This window comes from Oncorhynchus nerka, linkage group LG3 (assembly GCF_034236695.1).
Source record: "Oncorhynchus nerka isolate Pitt River linkage group LG3, Oner_Uvic_2.0, whole genome shotgun sequence".
Lineage (NCBI taxonomy): Eukaryota > Metazoa > Chordata > Actinopteri > Salmoniformes > Salmonidae > Oncorhynchus > Oncorhynchus nerka.
This window is the reverse complement of record NC_088398.1, coordinates 31,558,045-31,578,935: the sequence shown is the minus strand read 5'-3', so window position 1 is coordinate 31,578,935 and position 20,891 is coordinate 31,558,045. Positions and strand designations below refer to the sequence as shown.

The window sequence follows — 20,891 nt, the reverse complement described above, 5'->3', positions numbered from 1 at the left end:
GAAAGCCTACCCCAGCTATTCATCTGCCAGACGACACATTAGAGTGACTACATGGTGAAACATTAAGCCCACCAGGCATGCACTTTTAGCTACTCATGTGGATTTAAATGTATTGGCTCCGTAGTGTTGCAGACTGTGTGAGTGCTGGGTGGTGCTAACACCCTATATTGCTATAGTATGGACACAAAAGAGGACTGACTACCGGCACCTGCGCCGAAATAACTAATGGCCCTCATAACCAACATTGCTCTCATAATCATTATTATCTTGACACGATTTCATTTGATTGTATTAAAGGATACCTGAATGTACATGTTTACCACAGAGGATGTCCCCTGCCATTCAAATTTTAATTTTATGCTGCTGGACAATCATCCTTTTTAATCACTCAACTCAAATGGCCTGGATAGCAATAATTGAAACATATTTAGTTATTATGTTGTTAGCTGAGTGTCATGGCTCCACCAAGGGAACAATAATCTTACTATGCAGACTGCCTCAAATATGGGACTTCATTTAGCTGGTTTAAGAAGATGGAGCATACACAAATATTGTGGATGTTGTTTCAAAGCCTAACACGACGAAGTGGACAGTGTTTTTAAGGTGATGATTAATTCAAAACAACCATATGAATATTAAAACTTATTGTGCAGCATTCCACAGGAATGTTGACGCCAATCACGTTGATGCCAATGTTCCTGTCACGACTCCCACCGAAGGTGGTTCCTCTTCCTGTTCGGGCATCGCTCGGCGGTTGTCGTCACCGGTCTACTAGCTGCCACCGATCCCCTTTTCCTTTTCTGTTAGTTTTGTCATATTGGTTGCACCTGTTTCTCGTTTGGGTTTTGTTAGGGCTATTTAATCTGGTTATGCCCGCCTGCTGTTGTGCGGGCTTGTTCCTCTGTTTGTTTCGTGGTTGTGCATTTTCCTTGATTTTTTCCGGACTGTGTGGTCCTGTGTTTGGGCCGGTCTTTTGTATGCGCGTGGATTTTGGCGTGACCGTTTTGTACCGGAATAAATATTAAGATTATCCTAGCAGCCTCGGGCTGCTCAAACGTGTGCACGCTGTCCTCTCATCAAGTGATCACCCATCAGACTATTCTAACACTTAGCCAGTTGGTCAGCGCATGCTCGGAGTACACATCCTGCTAATCCGTCTGGCCCAGCGGCCTTGTGAATGTTGACCTGTTTTAATGGTCTTACTCACATCGGCTTGTGGTAGGCTATTGTGATCTGTTCCTTGCCTCAGGCTGCTCAAACGTGTGCACGCTGTCCTCTCATCAAGTGATCACCCATCAGACTATTCTAACACTTAGCCAGTTGGTCAGCGCATGCTTGGAGTACACATCCTGCTAATCCGTCTGGCCCAGCGGCCTTGTGAATGTTGACCTGTTTTAATGGTCTTACTCACATCGGCTTGTGGTCTTACTCACATCGACTAAAATTTGTTTCTATTGAAAATGGCTCATTTTCAAATGGGCGGGAACAGGGCCAGGAGTAAAAATACATGTCATCCGTATGCACTCAAATAGAGAATGGAGGCGTGTTGCCACAGTTCGTTTTTCAATCATGCCAGGTAAGTTACTACTCTGGTTTCATAGTAGAGCACGTGCTTAATATGAGCAGCTGAGGAATAAATAGCATCTGGGATCCTCCTCTTTTTAAGGGCAACCATCAAAACTTTCAAACGGGATTGAATATAGAAATGTCTGGGTTTATACACTGAACAAAACTATAAACGCAACATGTAAAGTGTTGGTCCCATGTTTCATGAGCTGAAATAAAAAAATCCCTGAAATGTTCCTAATACACAAAAAGCTTATTTTCTCAAATGTTTTGCACAAATGTGTTCACATCCCTGTTAGTGTGCACTTCTCCTTTGCCAAGATAATCCATCCACCTGACAGGTATGGCATATCAAGAAGCTGATTAAACAGCACGATCATTACACAGGTGAACCTTGGGTTGGGGACAATAAGGCACTCTAAGATGTGCAGTTTTGTCACACAACACAATGCCAGAGATGTCTCAAGTTTTGAGGAATTCGCATGCTGTCTGCAGGAATGTTCACCAGAGCTGTTGCCAGAGAATTGAACGTTCATTTTCCTACCATAAGCCACCTCCATTGTCGTTTTAGAATTTGGCAGTACGTCCAACTAGCCTCACAACCGCAGACCATGTGTAACCATGGCATCCCAGGACATCCACATCCGGCTTCTTCACCTGTGGGATCGTCGGAGACCAGCCACCTGGTCAGTTGATGAATCTTGGGGTTTGCACAACCAAAGAATTTCTGCACAAATTGTCAGAAACCGTCTCAGGGAAGCTCATCTGGGTGCTCATTGTCCTCGGGATCTTGACCTGACTGCAGTTCGGCGTCGCAAATGCTCACCCTTGATGGCAACTGGCATGCAGGAAAAGTGTGCTTTTCATGGTTTCAAATGTAGAGCAAATGTAGAGCATACCCAAGTTTGCTGATGTTAACATTGTGAACAGAGTGCCCCATGGTGGCGTTTGGGTTAAGCTATGGACAACAAACATAAGCCATGGACAACGAACACAATTGTATCTTATCTATGGCAATTTGAATACACAGAGATACCGTGATGAGATCCTTAGGCCCATTGTCGTGCCATTCATCCGCCGCCATCACCTCATGTTTCAGCATGATAATACACAGCCCCATGTCGCAAGGATCTGTACGCAATTCCTGGAAACTGAAAATGTCCCAGTTCTTCCATGGCCTCTTCCATGTCACCCATTGAGCATGTATGGGTATGCTCTGGATCGACGTGTACAACAGCGTGTTCTAGTTCCCACCAATATCCAGCAACTTCGCACAGCCATTGAAGAGGAGCGGGACAACATTCCACAGTTCACAATCAACAGCCTGATAAACTCTATGCAACTCTATAAGGAGATGTGTTGCGCTGCATGAGGCAAATGGTGGTCACACCAGATACTGACTGGTTTTCTGATCCACACCCCTACCTTTTTTTTATGTATATGTGACCAACAGATGCATATCTGTATTCCCAGTCATGTGAAATCCGTAGATTAGGGCCTAATGAATTTATTTCAATTGACAGATGTCCTTATATGAACTGTAGCTCAGTAAAATCTTTGAAATTGTTGCATGTTGAGATTATATTTTTGTTCAGTATAATAACACTTATTTCACTCCCCGCACCGTTTGAGGAGCAAGCAGCCTTGCTGCGCAACAGGTGATATTCCACCGAAACTCTCCAACACACTGTTTTCACAACAAAACATATTTTATTACATTCTTGACAGCCCCTCTCTTTGCGCTTTCTAGAAAGGAGAGAGAGGAGATGGAAATGCACAGTGGTGAGATATTCTGTAGCTAAAGGTAATGGATCAGCCTATTAATGATCAAATATATTTTAAAAAATCACCTAATACTTGTCACGTCTCTCGTCCAAAGGCATGGACCAAAGCGCAGCGTGGTAAGTGTTCATGATTTTTATTTAACAAAAACAAAGAAATAGAAAACAGAAATAAAGAAACTAGAATGCCCACCCTAGTCACACCCTGACCTAACCAAAATAGAGAATAAAAGCCTCTATGTCCAGGGCGTGACAATACTAGGCTATTCAAAATCCAATATAAATTCACTATAATTGTAGGTTAACTTTGTAAGCCCCCCTGCACAATCAATGAACCAACAGCATCACCTAGGCCTATATTATATTTTCGTTTGGAGCGTAGCATAAGGTAACCAGTCCATCTAGAACGCATAATAATACAGTCCACACTGAAAGACAATTATTATAGACCAATTTTATAGGCTAGACCAATTATGTTTTTCTGCCGTGCGTAATATGCAGTTGGCTTTTAGGCTATGTTTCGTATAATGGCACAATCATTTTTTGGGGGGGGCATTGGGCTCATACACTAAGTGTATAAAACATTGATCGTTCCATGACATATACTGACCAGGTGAATCCAGGTGAAAGCTATGATCCCTTATAGATGTCACCTGTTAAATCCAATTCAATCAGTATAGATGAAGGAGGAGACAGGTTAAAGAAAGATTTTTAAGCCTTGAGACATGGATGTGCATGTGTGCTATTCAGAGGGTGAATGAACGGGCAAGACAAAATATTTAAGTGCCTTTGAACAGAGAATGGTAGTAGGTGCCAGCCGCACCGGTTTGTGTCAAGAACGGCAATGCTGCTGGGCTTTCAAGCTCAACATTTTCCTGTGTGTATCAAGAATAGTCCACCACCCAAAGGACATCCAGCCAACTTGACACAACGGTGGGAAACTATCACGTCTTCTAGGAGTACTGGGTGCGGAGTCAGGCACAGAGAGCAGAGGTTTTAGGATAATCTTAATATTTATTCCGGTACAAAACTGTCACGCCAAAATCCACGCGCATACAAAAGACCGGCCCAAACACAGGACCACACAGTCCGGAAAAAATCAAGGAAAATGCACAACCACGAAACAAACAGAGGAACAAGCCCGCACAACAGCAGGCGGGCATAACCAGATTAAATAGCCCTAACAAAACCCAAACGAGAAACAGGTGCAACCAATATGACAAAACTAACAGAAAAGGAAAAGGGGATCGGTGGCAGCTAGTAGACCGGTGACGACAACCGCCGAGCGATGCCCGAACAGGAAGAGGAACCACCTTCGGTGGGAGTCGTGACAGGAACATTGGCATCAACGTGATTGGCGTCAACATTCCTGTGGAATGCTGCACAATAAGTTTTAATATTCATATGGTTGTTTTGAATTAATCATCACCTTAAAAACACTGTCCACTTCGTCGTGTTAGGCTTTGAAACAACATCCACAATATTTGTGTATGCTCCATCTTCTTAAACCAGCTAAATGAAGTCCCATATTTGAGGCAGTCTGCATAGTAAGATTATTGTTCCCTTGGTGGAGCCATGACACTCAGCTAACAACATAATAACTAAATATGTTTCAATTATTGCTATCCAGGCCATTTGAGTTGAGTGATTAAAAAAGGATGATTGTCCAGCAGCATAAAATTAAAATTTGAATGGCAGGGGACATCCCTCTGTGGTAAACATGTACATTCAGGTATCCTTTAATACAATCAAATGAAATCGTGTCAAGATAATAATGATTATGAGAGCAATGTTGGTTATGAGGGCCATTAGTTATTTCGGCGCAGGTGCCGGTAGTCAGTCCTCTTTTGTGTCCATACTATAGCAATATAGGGTGTTAGCACCACCCAGCACTCACACAGTCCTGCAAAACACTACGGAGCCAATACATTTAAATCCACATGAGTAGCTAAAAGTGCATGCCTGGTGGGCTTAATGTTTCACCATGTAGTCACTCTAATGTGTCGTCTGGCAGATGAATAGCATGGGGTAGGCTTTCATGTTTTGGTACAGAGCAAAAGGAAACGAAACAGAGAAAATGACTCTGACACCAGTGCTCTTCAAAGCCAGAATATACCACGGAGAAGGAGTGGGCGTGACAAAGGTAGAGAGAGAGAGCGCAGGAGAAAAAATAACAAAAACCACAAAGAAAGCTGCAGTAGAGATATTGTTGAATGAAAGGAGGTATCCCACTAAACCCTTCAAGGCATTTCTCATTGTTCCATTCCATTATCACCACAAGCATCCTTCAAGCCTATAGTCTCAACAACAGGCCACCTTGAGCCTAACATTAGTCTAACGTGTAGGCCAAGGTATTTTTCAGTGTGTGAAATAGCAGGCTTGCCTATCAACACATTCTTCTCTCTCTTTCTTTTTCATTGAAAAACAACTGGTGAGTAAACAGAATCAGTCTCAGAGAAGACATTGGCCCGGGGTCCTCTGGGAAGCAAGTGGGATGAGCTAGGCCCCTTCTCTGTTTGCTTGGATGACTGGATGTGTGTAAGTCTTTGTGCTGTCCAAAGCCACAGTGGACTTGTCTGTATGTTTGTAAACTCTTGAAAGCCACAGACCACACAAGCCCCAACTGTCACAAGTAAACACCCAAACACCCAAACTCTGATTAGGGTCAAGCAGTGGCAACCAGTCTGGTCTGGTGGTCATACCAAAAACAAACCAAACCCTCAATCATAGACTTCAGTGTCTACTGCCTTTGGCTTACTTCTTTTATCTATTTAGATTTTTCTCCCTCCACAAAAGGATATTAGGAAAATCAGGTTAATCAAATCAAATAAGCCTGAGACGGATTATGTAAACTATCAGGCTGGAGCGAATTACTGAGAAAACTACCAAATTATCTGTTTAGTCTGGCAGGAGTTGGCATGGTGAGACTGGGTCGCAGCTGGTACACAGAGCAGATGCAACAATCAAATTAAAACAACAAAACAACGGGGAGGGGAAGCAACCTCATCTAAAATGGCAGCCGTGACACCCATCTCCTCATGCTGTTTGGGGAAGGCAGGCATCGAAGAGCCTTGAGGACTTTTGTTATTGCGAATGTTAGTGCCGTTATGACAGCTCCCTACTGGAGGCATCTGTCCTTGTCCTTGTGATGTGACATAATGGTTTGTTTGATATCATTCTCACTCGGATGTTAAAGGTTTTGTAACGTTGAAGGAAGGACAGGGACGCCTCCGCTACTTTGAGGTCTCAAAGTTGAAGACGATGTTGTGCCTTGCGCCTCAAGGCTTGCATGGTGTAATTAACACATACTGTGGTGGTGGTGGTAAGAGTCATGGATGTGTGGCTGCCTGGTAATTGCTGTGAGAGACAGAGCCTGGAAACAAAAGACTATCACAATGCTCTTTGAAACCTTCCATCAGGCCTTCATACGTAATGTTTTTAAAACCAATGAATGTTATTCACTCAGACATGCACTGCAGCGGCCTTCCTGACCTTCAGAGGGATGGAATTTGCATGAATAAAGCATACAAGTGGGAAAAGGGGATATTAAAAACAGAGCCCTCTATTTGAATAAAGGAAGAAGGCTGTGAAGAAAGTAGAGCACTGTGAAATCATGAGCAAACTGGATTTTGAAAGGTGCTGGGCTGGAGAGTCTTCAAGGCTGGTGCGTAGCATTAAAACTCCCCCCAATGCTCTGCTGAATTTGAATACAAACACAAGCATGTTTATAATTCAAAGACACTGACCCATCGTTTCAAGTTTCCCTCTTTAATGGCATGACTACAAATACACTTAAAGTAGAACTCAAAAGTGCTGGTATTCCCAAAGAGACCTGCATTCAAATAGTATTTGGTTTCTTTGAAATACTTCAGCTGCGCTTGATTGAGTTTGTCTGGCTCAATGGAACCAATTCAATAGCTGAAAATGAACCCAAAAGTGCAAACCCACCTGCCACTCCAGACAGACTCAATCAAACTCTCAAAAGTATTTGAAAGAAAATAAATACTATGGGTGTGCCCCTAAATCCCCACTGACCTCCAGTAGGAACTTCTCAGCTTCCGATGCCCGGCCCGATGCCACACACTGGAAGGTGGCATTCTGCCCAGCGTTGACTTCCTCATCTCCCAGCCGGGAGAAGTGGGGCGCCTTATCTGTTAGAACAGAGTGAGAGAGCAGAAATCAAATGACTGCTGTGCCGTGACAGACAGCCAATCCCAATGTTGGCCAGCCAGACCAACAAAATAAATGCTTTTATTTAAAATACATTTTACGAAGTTATGTGTGGCAAAACACCCCTTTCCTTCAATTTCAGGGTTATGCAGCTATACTAGGGCTCCCGAGTGGCGCAGCAGGCTAAGGCACTGCATCTCAGTGCTAGAGGCATCACTACAGACCCTGGTTCTATCCCGGACTGTATCACAACTGGCGGTGATCAGGAGTCCCATAGGGTGGGGCAAAATATCCCCAGCGTCGTCCGGGTTAGGGGAGCGTTTGGCCGGGGTTGGCTGTCATTGTAAAATAAAAACATGTTCTGAACTGACTTGCATAGTTTAAATAAAAAATTAAATACTACATTTCATGATTTCTAAAGAGCTGCAGTAAATGATTTCCATTCGGACTTTGTTCCAGCTTCATTGCCAGTGTGTGAAAGTATGAAAATGTCACCGTCGGCAGCTTTTCACATTATACGACAAAGTAATTCAAACTTTCATGTTAAATTAGATAAAAATCAGAGACTAATTGTCTCCCATTAAGGACCTCACAGCTGGTTGGAGAAGGACTCACTGACATATTGCTTGTTCTCTCCCTTTATTGTCCTACAATAAACCCACAAAGAGAAGTCATCCAATACACAACTTAGAAATGAATTGCTGGCGGCTACTATTCTCGACAACCTTTCACTGTGGCGATAGGTCATAACACAGGCATCAACGGAAGTTAAGTGAACATCCTTTAACCAGATCCCCAGACAATTCCCGAAATCAGGCTCAAGAACATTGTTGCTGATGAAAGAGCAGCACTCTTCTAATAAGAACCCAGCTTGATGCATCGAGCTCCGCAGTGAGTGTGGGTTCCTCAGCAGCAATCCCACCCAGCTACACTGTGATTAACACTGGAGCTCTCCTGCTCCTCCACAGCTCTATGAGACAGACTTCCCGCAGAGCCTAACCACTGGGTTAGAGCCTCCAGCACAGGTTCTCACAAAACAAGGACAGGACAACCCAACCTAGACAGGATACGTTACTTTAGTGGTGGAGTAGTAGTGAAATCAAAAAGAGGGAGGCGAATGTTTCAATTCCTGCTCATCCATGTTCAGTGTTTCATTACATTGTTGCTTTCTGGGAGAGAGAGAGAGAATTTGTTGATCTACTTTGTGTAAATAGGCAGGGAGGAGAGGCGGGGATGCCTCTTGCGTTTGTAGTCCACAGGTGGTCATGTTTCCCATGGGCGAGTCCCCCGTCTAAGGTTAATTCATAATTAATCGTAGCTATGAGCCAGCATAAACAAACAAAAACGAATGTGATAAAAAAAACTGGGCCTTCTGTTGACTAAAAAACTTGGTAGTATAAATGTGTCACATGAGATCACATCCCGGGGACTCTTTACCATGATAAATATTTAATTTGACTGCAACACTGGTTTCTAAGTCAAAGACTAGGACTATGGAGACTACAACAGAAATGTCAAGCGTGCTTAGCAGTTTCAACCAGAATTTGCAAGAAGGAAGGAGCTTGGTGGCTTTTCTTCTTTTTTTCCCCTCCGCTTTTGTCTCCTTTCCTTATGACAAATGGTGCAGGCTGGCCGTGTGCCACCATAGAGAGTCTAAATTATTTAATGGTAGCACTGAGGGTGGGGGGTGTAGAAGATACCATCTGCTCTCCATGGGAAACGCGGGGCACCACTGGGTGGCTAGGCAGGGACACAGTCAGCATCTCTGATTGAAATCCCTTCCGGTCTCCATGGCACGTGGTGTCTATAAAACGATACAGTAGAAACTATACTGAACAAAAATATAAACGCAACATGTAAAGTGTTAGTAATATTTTTCATGAGCTAAAATAAAAGTTCCCAGAAATTTTCCATATGCACAAAAAGCTTTTCTCAAAAATGTTTGTTTGTTTACATCCCTGTTAGTGAGCATTTCTCCCTTGCCAAGATAATCCATCCACCTGACAGGTGTGACATATCAAGAAGCTGATTAAACAGCATGATCATTACACAGGTGAACCTTGTGCTGTGGACAATAAAAGGCACTCTAAAATGTGCAGTGCCACAAGTTGAGGGAGCGTGCAATTGGCATGCTGACTGCAGGAATGTCCAACAGAGCTGGTGCTAGAGAATTGAATGTTCATTTCTCTACCATAAGCCGCCTCCAACATCGTTTTAGAGAATTACAATCAACCAGCCTCACAACCGCAGACCAAGTGTAACCTCGCCAGCCCAGAACCTCCACATCCGGCTTCTTCACCTGCAGGATCGTCTGAGGAGTATGGGGGGGGAAACTAATTCAGATTGGCTTGGCTTATCTCCCCAGTGGGTGAACCTGGCTCCCAAGTGCGTGAGCATTTAACCTCCCAGGCCCACCCATGGCTGCGCCCCTGCCGCAGTCATATGAAATTCATAGATCAGGGCCTAATGAACTTATTCAATTGACTTATTTCCTTCTATGAACTGTAACTGTGTTGCGTTTTAAAATTTAGTTCAGTATACAAAAATCCATGCAAAAAAATTATCCTCCAATTACACTGTACCGAAACCCTCATGACAAGGAAAAGAAAAGCCCAGAGTATAACCTCACCTCAAGCACAATTCACTTATATCTACAATTGAAGTTGGAAGTGAACATACACTTAGGTTGGAGTCATTCAAACTCGTTTTTCAACCACTCCACACATTTTTTGTCTACAAACTATAGTTTTGGAAAGTCGGTTAAGACATCTACTTTGTGCATAACAGAAGTCATTTTCCAACAATTGTTTACAGACAGATTATTTCACTTATAATTAACTGTATCACAATTCCAGTGGGTCAGAAGTTTACACTAAGTTGACTGTGCTTTTAAACAACTTGGACAATTCCTGAAAATGATGTCATGGCTTTAGAAGCTTCTGATAGGCTAATCGACATCATTTGAGTCAATACGAGGTGTACCTTTGGATGTATTTCAAGGCCTACCTAAACTCAGTGCCTATTTGCTTGACATCATGGGAAAATCAAAAGAAATCAGCCAAGACCTCAGAAAAACAATTGCAGACCTCCACAAGTCTGGTTCATCCTTGGGAGCAATTTCCAAACACCTGAAGGTACCACGTTCATCTGTACAAACAATAGTACGCAAGTATAAACACCATGGGACAACGCAGCTGTCATACCGCTCAGGAAGGAGACGCGTTCTGTCTCCTAGAAGTGCAAATCAATCCCAGAACAACAGCAAAGGACCTTGTGAAGATGCTGGAGGAAACAGATACAAAGTATCTATATCCACAGTAAAATGAGTCCTATATCAACATAACCTGAAAGGCCGCTCAGCAAGGAAGAAGAAACTGCTCCAAAACCGCCATAAAAAAGCCAGACTACGGTTTGCAACTGCACATGGGGACAAAGATCGTACTTTATGGAGAAATGTCTTCTGGTCTGATGAAACAAAAATAGAACTGTTTGGCCATAATGACCATTGTTATGTTTGGAGAAAAAAGGGGGAGGCTTGCAAGCCGAATAACACCATCCCAACAGTGAAGGACAGGGGTGGCAGCATCATCTTGTGGGGCTTTTTTTTCTGCAGGAGGGACTGGTGCACTTTAGAAAATAGATGGCATCATGAGGAAGTAAAATATATTGAAGAAGCATCTCAATACATCAGTCAGGAAGTTAAAGCTTGGTCGCAAATGGGTCTTCCAAATGAACATTGACCCCCAAGCACACTTCCAAAGTTGTTGAAAAATGGCTTAAGGACAACAGTCAAGGTATTGGAGTGGTCATCACAAAGCACTGATCTCAAACCTATTGAAAATTTGTGGGCAAAACTGAAAAAGCGTGTGCGAGCAAGGAGGCCTACAAACCTGACTCAGTTACACCAGCTCTGTCAGGACGAATAGGCCAAAATTCACCCAACTTATTGTGGAAAGCTTGTGGAAGGCTACAATAAACATTTGACCGAAGTTCAACAATTTAAAGGCAATGCTACCAAATACTAATTGAGTGTATGTAAACTTCTGACCCACTGGGAATGTGATGAAAGAAATAAAAGCTGAAATAAATAATTCTCTCTACTATTATTCTAACATTTCACATTCTTAAAATAAAGGGGTGATCCTAACTGACATAAGACAGGGAATTTTTACTCTGATTAAATGTCAAGAATTGTGGAAAACTGAGTTTAAATGTATTTGGCTAAGGTGTATGTAAACTTCCAACTTCAACTGTAACTGGACTAAAGGTGCTAACCAAATTCCAAATGAGTGAGCTGTCAGATTACTTTTGATCAGCAGTATATAGTGGGGGCAAACATGTCACAGGGATGGAGAAGCTTTGTCCAGGGTTTAAGCTCAGGTAGTGTTAGCCACTGTCGTTACTGCTTTTCCCATGACTTTTCTACTCCTCTAGGATTGATAGCACACTAAGCCTGTGTTATCCCAGGTACACTGTGCACACACAGACAGCCTTAACCATTGTATAACAGCAGTGGGAAACCACCTAGTGACAAAACCACCACAGGTCTTCTCCTAGAGGAACAGATTTAGCAAAATACACATTTTGCCATTTCATTCTAGAAAATGTATCTAAAAAATGGCAACTGCATGGCAACTAATGGATAATATTTGATTTAACATTTGTTTTGACAGGTAGATATGCTGAGAGCAAGGTCTCTTCACAGATGAGAGCTACATTTAAAAAAAAATACAAACGCAACAATACAATAATCACTGTATATAATACAGTATATAATACAGAGGAGAGAAGAGGTAAAGAGCTGTTTATAACTCTAAGTTCTGCATACTTAGAGGGTTAATTTACTTTATGGGATAAATCAGAAAGAGGTTTCTATTTTCCCATCTCTAACCTTGAGTCAGTTGGGCAAATTATGAGTGCTCTTGAGACTAAATCACAGGGGAGTGGCTGGAGCTGAAGAGTGTTTAGGGAAAATGTCATTCACATCAAACCTGGACCCCAATTGCAATCAACCAATGAAAAGGTCAAGCTTCCATTAGCGTTCTCCTCCTCTTTATCATATGGAACTAACTCTCTATACAGTATCTGTCTCTACATTTTCTATTTTATACTGCTCCTTAATCCCCAACCACCTCCCTTCTCTTCTACATCAGTGATGGTACTCACAACAGGGATAGGTCAGGAGCATGATGTCATCCATGGCGATGTAGCCTCGCCGCTCCCTGGAAACAGTTGCTTCGATCCGGACCTGGGAAGTAGAATAAAAACAAAAAAGTGAGATAGCTTGGAGTGATAAATCTTGAAACAAATTTGATTGCTGTTATCCTTTATACAATTGAGGCATTTATATCAAATCAAACTGTCCTCCTTCTGAGGCAGAGATCTTATCACAAAGCTCTACACAATTCATTGCACAGTTACTGACCCACAAGATAGGTGAGGGAAAAAGAGAGGACCTAAATCTTTAAGAATGGATACAAATTTGACCCTAAATCAATTCAAAATTAAATCAAATGTATTTTTTATTTTTATTTGTATAGCCCTTCGTACAACAGCTGATATCTCAAACCCTAACAATTACAGAGGCATTTGTATAAACAGTAACCTGGTTTTCTGTAGTACTATACACTGAGTGTTCAAAACATTAGGAACACCATCCTAAAATTGAAGTTGCACCCTCCCATGGAGTCTAAAAGGTGTTGAAAGTGTTCCACAGGGATGCTGGCCCATGTTGACTCCAATGCTTCCCACAGTTGTGTCAAGTTGGCTGGATGTCCTTTAAGTGGTGGACCATTCTTGATACACACGGGAAACTGTTGAGTGTGAAAAAAACAGCAGCATTACAGTTCTTGACACAAACCGGTGCGCCTGGAACCTTCTACCATACCCCGTTCAAAGGCACTTAAATCTTTTGTCTTGCTTATTCACACTCTTATTCACACTCACACATTTAGGTTTCCAAAAAGTATTTGCTTTTATTTGGCATAAAGGACTGTTCTACAAAGTTATTGAAAGTGGTATATAAACATATGACATAATTAAATCAATGCTGGCAATACCGGCGGCATGAAAATTGGCAAGAAAAGGACAGAATTCTTTAACCAGGGGCGGGGCCTTTGCCATGGTTACAAATCTCAGCCTGGCACTTTTTGATATTTACATCAATGAATTGACCACTATTCTAGAAAATCCCCAGCACCTGGACTCTAAAAGGTGATTCTTCACAGATGACCTGTGCCTGTTGTCACCCACAGCACATGGCCTACAGCAGAGCCTGGACTTGCTAGAGCAGTACTGCCAGATCTGAACCCTAGCAGTAAACCCCAAAATAATGATTTTCTAGAGAAGATCCAGATCACAGGGAATTAGACCAAAGTTCTCAATTGGTACAAAATATCTGGAGTACTGTACACACTACAATAACTTATGTTTAAAAATAAGCTCAACTGGACACATACAGTGAATGAGGCAGTAAATGAACTGAGAAAGCATGCAGGGCATTCTACGACATTAAAAAACAAATTCAAATTTAAACACCTTAGAAAATTTGTCTCAAATTAATTGAATATGTCATTGAACCAACTGCACTTTATTGCAGCGAGGTGTGGGTTGCAAAACAAGATTTAACTCAACGGGAAAAAACACCCCATTGAAACCCTGAATGCAGAGTTCTGTAAGATTGCTCAGATATCCAGAGAAAAACTGCAAACAATGCACGCAGGGGAGAATTAGGCCAATATCCACTAAAAATAAAAATTATATTTACCAAGCCCTGCTGAGCAAAGAAAAGAGTCACCTCATCTGGCTGATCCGGAGCTCACAGACCTGTTCTGCTAACACCACAGGACCAGAATATCAAATCAGAATACATAAAAATGATAACACAGTCAAAACAAAACTACATTACCTATTGGGAATCACAAACACAAAGCAAAATGCCAAGCTATCTGACCCTAAATTGACAGTACACCATGGAAAACCATTTGACCATGGTTACTGATCAAAACCTTAGAAAAGCCTTGACAATGTTCAGGCTCTGTGAGCACAGCCTTGCAATTGAAAAAGGGTAGACACAGCGAAACCTGGAATTTCACGACAAAAAGTAGAAAAATACAAAACAATGAAAGTGTAATTTCCCAACATTTGAAACCATTATTCAAGGTTCCAAAGACATCTTTGATGAGAATAGGATACCCATTGGGGGAGGAAGCAGAGAGCTGTGGGTTGGCAGTGCACAAAATTGCTGCCTGATTTGATTTTTTATTTGTTATTTATTTAACCTTTATTTAACTAGGCAAGTCAGTTAATGACAGCCTACTGGGTGTGTCGTGTTCAGGGGAAGGGAAGAACAACAGATGTTTACCTTGTCAGCTCTGGGATTCAATTCAGCAACCTTTCTGTTTCTGGCCCAACGCTCTAACCACTAGGCTACCTGCCGCCCCAATTAAGATGATCTGTGTCTGAGAGCCCTGCACATGTCCTCTATGCCACTGTTATTGTCAAATGTATGGTTCTTTTTACACTTAATTATTGTTGTTTCTGATTGACAATCCTGATTATTATTATTATTGTAATGATATTAATACTGTAAATGAATCACTTAATTTCCAATATGTACATTGTGTCCTCATGGCATTAAAGCAATTTGAATTGAAGAGAGAGGGAGAGGAAAAGAGGAATAGATGGATACGTTCTATAGTTCTCTACAAGCCCTTGAGGTCTTGGGGAAATAATGGCATTATCGGGAGGCACAATGTGCTGCCGGACACAGGGCCCCATTCAGCATTCTAGACAGAGGCAGCTCTAAAGATATAACAGCAGATAATACAGCAAACAAAGGGTCATGTGGCTCTGGGGACAGGTGGCTTCCGTACCCAATCCTGTGGTAGAATAAGGTGGAGGTCTGTGGGCACCAGTGACATCCAATCAATATCAAATCACCGGCCCACAGTAATAGTCAGACAGTTATTAGACACGGCAGCAAGGTTTGTTTCCCCAGCATCGAGGGCAGCCTTACATATGATCGAAGTGCAGCCCTGACATATTGTTTGTCAAAATGCCCGAGCCACTCTACTGTAATGTGCAAGTACTTAAACAGGGAGTCAAATTGAGACAAAACTATTTTACAAGAGGGCCTTGTATAAGTTTACAAATAAAGATAGCTGGGAAATCGAAACATAATCCCGGTTCAGACAAGAAACAAATCAAATCAAATGTTATTTGTCACATGCGCCGAATGCAACAGGTGTAGACCGAACCGTGAAATGCTTACTCACAACCCCTTAACCAACAATGCAGTTTTAAGAAATTAGACATTATATATATATATACAGTGCCTTGCGAAAGTATTCGGCCCCCTTGAACTTTGCGACCTTTTGCCACATTTCAGGCTTCAAACATAAAGATATAAAACTGTATTTTTTGTGAAGAATCAACAACAAGTGGGACACAATCATGAAGTGGAACGACATTTATTGGATATTTAAAACTTTTTTAACAAATCAAAAACTGAAAAATTGGGCGTGCAAAATTATTCAGCCCCTTTACTTTCAGTGCAGCAAACTCTCTCCAGAAGTTCAGTGAGGATCTCTGAATGATCCAATGTTGACCTAAATGACTAATGATGATAAATACAATCCACCTGTGTGTAATCAAGTCTCCGTATAAATGCACCTGCACTGTGATAGTCTCAGAGGTCCGTTAAAAGCGCAGAGAGCATCATGAAGAACAAGGAACACACCAGGCAGGTCCGAGATACTGTTGTGAAGAAGTTTAAAGTCGGATTTGGATACAAAAAGATTTCCCAAGCTTTAAACATCCCAAGGAGCACTGTGCAAGCGATAATATTGAAATGGAAGGAGTATCAGACCACTGCAAATCTACCAAGACCTGGCCGTCCCTCTAAACTTTCAGCTCATACAAGGAGAAGACTGATCAGAGATGCAGCCAAGAGGCCCATGATCACTCTGGATGAACTGCAGAGATCTACAGCTGAGATGGGAGACTCTGTCCATAGGACAACAATCAGTCGTATATTGCACAAATCTGGCCTTTATGGAAGAGTGGCAAGAAGAAAGCCATTTCTTAAAGATATCCATAAAAAGTGTTGTTTAAAGTTTGCCACAAGCCACCTGGGAGACACACCAAACATGTGGAAGAAGGTGCTCTGGTCAGATGAAACCAAAATTGAACTTTTTGGCAACAATGCAAAACGTTATGTTTGGCGTAAAAGCAACACAGCTCCTCACCCTGAACACACCATCCCCACTGTCAAACATGGTGGTGGCAGCATCATGGTTTGGGCCTGCTTTTCTTCAGCAGGGACAGGGAAGATGGTTAAAATTGATGGGAAGATGGATGGAGCCAAATACAGGACCATTCTGGAAGAAAACCTGGAGTCTGCAAAAGACCTGAGACTGGGCCGGAGATTTGTCTTCCAACAAGATAATGATCCAAAACATAAAGCAAAATCTACAATGGAATGGTTCAAAAATAAACATATCCAGGTGTTAGAATGGCCAAATCAAAGTCCAGACCTGAATCCAATCAAGAATCTGTGGAAAGAACTGAAAACTGCTGTTCACAAATGCTCTCCATCCAACCTCACTGAGCTCGAGCTGTTTTGCAAGGAGGAATGGGAAAACATTTCAGTCTCTCGATGTGCAAAACTGATAGAGACATACCCCAAGCGACTTACAGCTGTAATCGCAGCAAAAGGTGGCGCTATAAAGTATTAACTTAAGGGGGCTGAATAATTTTGCACGCCCAATTTTTCAGTTTTTAATTTGTTAAAAAAGTTTTAAATATCCAATAAATGTCGTTCCACTTCATGATTGTGTCCCACTTGTTGTTGATTCTTCACAAAAAAATACAGTTTTATATCTTTATGTTTGAAGCCTGAAATGTGGCAAAAGGTTGCAAAGTTCAAGGGGGCCGAATACTTTCGCAAGGCACTGTATACGCACACATATACATATACAGTTGAAGTCGGACGTTTAGATACACCTTAGCCAAATATATTTAAACTTTTTTCACAATTCCTGACATTTCCTACTAAAAAAATCCCTGTTTTGGTCAGTTAGAATCCCCACTTTATTGTAAGAATGTGAAATGTCCAAATAATAGTAGAGATAATGATTTATTTAAGCTTTTATAAAATTCCCAGTTGGTCAGAAGTTTACATACACTCAATTAGTATTTGGAAGCATTGCCTTTAAATTGTTGAACTTGGGTAAAACCTTTCGGGTAGCCTTCCACAAGCTTTCCACAATAAGTTGGGTGAATTTTGGCCCATTCCTCCTGACAGAGCTGGTGTAACTGAGTCAGGTTTGTAGGCCTCCTTGCTCACACACGCTTTTTCAGTTTTGCCCACAAATGTTCTGTGGGATTGAGGTCAGGGCTTTGTGATGGCCACTCCAATAATTAAGCCATGTTGCCACAACTTTGGAAGTATGCTTGGGGTCATTGTCTATTTGAAGCTTTAACTTCCTGACTGATGTCTTGAGATGTTGCTTCAATATATCCACATAATTTTACTTCCTTATGATGCCGTCTATTTTGTGAAGTGCGCCAGTCCCTCCTGCAGCAAACACCCCCACAACATGATGCTGCCACCCACGTGCTTCACGGTTGGGATGGTGTTCTTCGGCTTGCAAGCGTCCCCCTTTTTCCTCCAAACATAACGATGACCATTATGGCCAAACAGTTCAATTTTTGTTTCATCAGACCAGAGGACAGTTGCTCCAAAAGTACGATCTTGGTCCCATAATGTGCGTGGTCCCATGATGTTTATACTTGTATACTATTGTTTGTACAAATGAACGTGGTACCTTCAGGCATTTTGAAATTGCTCCCAAGGATGAACCAGACTTGTGGAGGTCTACAATTGTTTTTCTCAGGTCTTGCCGGATTTCTTTTGATTTTCCCATGATGTCAAGCAAAGAGGCACTGAGTTTGAAGGTAGGCCTTGAAATACAACCACGGGTACACCTCCAATTGACTCAAATTATGTCAATTAGCCTATCAGAAGCTTCTAAAGTTATGACATAATTTTCTGGAATTTTCCAAGCTATTTAAAGGCACAGTCAACTTAGTGTATGTAAACTTCTGACCCATTGACATTTTGATACAGTGAATTATAAGAGAAATAATCTGTCTGTAAACAATTGTTGGAAAAATGACTTGTGTCAGTCACAAAGTAGATGTCCTAACAGACTTCCCAAAACTATAGTTTGTTAACAAGGCATTTGTGGAGTGGTTGAAATTTAGTTTGAATGACTCCAACCTAAGTGTATGTAAACTTTCGACTTCAACTGTATGTGCTTGTAGTTCGTCCACTTTATTATCCAGCCATTGTACGTTGGCCAATAGTACCGATGGCAAAGGCAGATTAGCCACTCGTCAACCAGATCCTCACAAAGCACCCCGATCTCCTTCCACGATACCTCAGTCTCTTTCTCTCTGCGAATGACGTGGATGAGGGCCTGTTCCGGTGTCTGGAGTAAATCCCTCTTGTCCGCCTCATTAAAGAAAAATGATTTGTCCTCTTCAAGGTGAGTAATCGCTGTTCTGATGTCCAGAAGCTCTTTTCGGGCATAGGAGATGGTAGCAGCAACATTATGTACAAGATCATTTACAAACAATGTGAAAAAAACTAAAAAATAGCACGGTTAAGAGCCCATAAAATGGCAGCCATACCCTCTGGCGCCATTCCGAGTGGCGCAGGAGGGGATGGCTGGCTAGAGGGAAGGTTCCTGACTTTTTCCATGGCTAAACCAACTAGGCTAGTAATTTAACAATTGTAATAGTATTTACAGATGGCATAAAAGTTTGTTTTTAAGGCACATAAAAGTTCACATGTTCCAGAAGGCATTTCTGCAACAAAAAAAAGCATTTTGATAAAAATTCAAAAATGTACGCTCAAATGGCTCTCCTGTGAAGTAGTGATGCGCGACATACACCTAGTTTCCTGAAACGAGGAACATATCATACTAGTTCCGGATTTACATTTACTATGTTACTTCTAGCCTAAGAGACCAGGCTGTCAGAAAAGGTCTGCAACTTGAGACAGTATTTGTCACACTGAAAAAGAAGACGAGGGGGAGCACAGTGAGAGAAAACACACCATGGGAGAGAAGGGAAAATTGTGAAGAGAGGGAAGAAGCTGAGGGAGAGCACAGCTCCAGATCTAGTTGGCAGACTTGGTGGGCCGATAACATCTTTAATATTTGATAACAAGGTTCCAGCTATCGCAGACACCTCCAACAATAAGAGGAAGAAATATATGGCTGAGCACGGCAGATGGGAAGGATCTCAAATCAAATATATTCTAAAGTGATCTCACACTCTCTGTCTTCCATTTTCCACTTGCCCCACCCAACCCTCTCTTGATGTTAGTGGAAACAACAGCAACAGGAGGAAGTGAAGTGGCATAGCACCTATCACCAGAGTGATATAAATATCAAAGCTTAATCTTATCACAACCAATACTGTGTTGTTGTCTCAGGGTAGGCAACAAAAATGGCGAGACATACACTAGATAGAAACATGAAGCCTTCAAAAAGTTGTGAACAAGGAAAAGGAAAGCAGGGAGGGAATTGTATTGCAGATAGATTACTAGGCTGACAAATGATTAGGGAGAATTTATGTGGCTTTTGAGTATGTTAATCTACTATCGTTGGCTCTGTTGATTTACAGAGAATGGAACAGACTTTCTTTTTTTTATTACATTACACGCTTTAGACAATATTTTATTTTACAGACAAACATTGAGAATGTGTGCTATAAAACAGCTCTCTTTCCTCCTACGTTCAAGGATCATGATTAAATCAACAGCCACTGAGAATATGTAATTGTCATAAAGTTACTGGGATTTGTTTTTGTCTTTAATCCATTCATTACAAATATCCATTTTTAATCAACTACAGTGTTGTGATAGCAGCATCGAAGGGAAAGTAAATCTAGGAATGCCTTGAAAGATTTAAGGCAGTGATATTTTAAGACTTCATAGGTTTATAATATGGTAAATTTGCTGTGCATTGGGTTTACTGGCATGATAGGCATGACCCATGAACATTATTCTCTCAATCCATTCTTCAAGAGTAGACCCTGACTCTCTGGCGACAGAGCAACTCTGATGACCTATCACTTCAAATCCAAAGAGATTCTATCCAGCTTGCTGCAGGGCTCCTGTAACCAAAGTCAGTTAATATTTAAAGTGACACGGGTTGCAGCTAACATGCTTTAAAGCTAAGAGCTCCTTGGTGAATACAGAGAGTGAGAGAGGCGTGCTGGGTCAGATCGAGTCATGTTCAACTCCACTCCGCTTGACTCTCTCCAGCATTGTTTGTAGTTTATTTATCCGTTTTCATCGGC

General features: G+C 41.8%; 1 protein-coding gene across 2 annotated transcripts in view; it reads right to left on the bottom strand.

Moving 5' to 3' along the window:
- Positions 1-20,891, bottom strand: part of ptprub (protein tyrosine phosphatase receptor type Ub) — a 375,002-nt gene that overhangs the window by 179,273 nt on the left and 174,838 nt on the right. For both annotated transcript variants that reach the window (XM_065011362.1, XM_065011367.1), the window contains exons 4-5: positions 12,684-12,765; positions 7,383-7,498 (exon numbers count right to left, since the gene is read on the bottom strand). In XM_065011362.1, the coding sequence (XP_064867434.1) occupies positions 7,383-7,498; positions 12,684-12,765 (198 nt within the window). The remainder of the gene's footprint in view (positions 1-7,382; positions 7,499-12,683; positions 12,766-20,891) is intronic.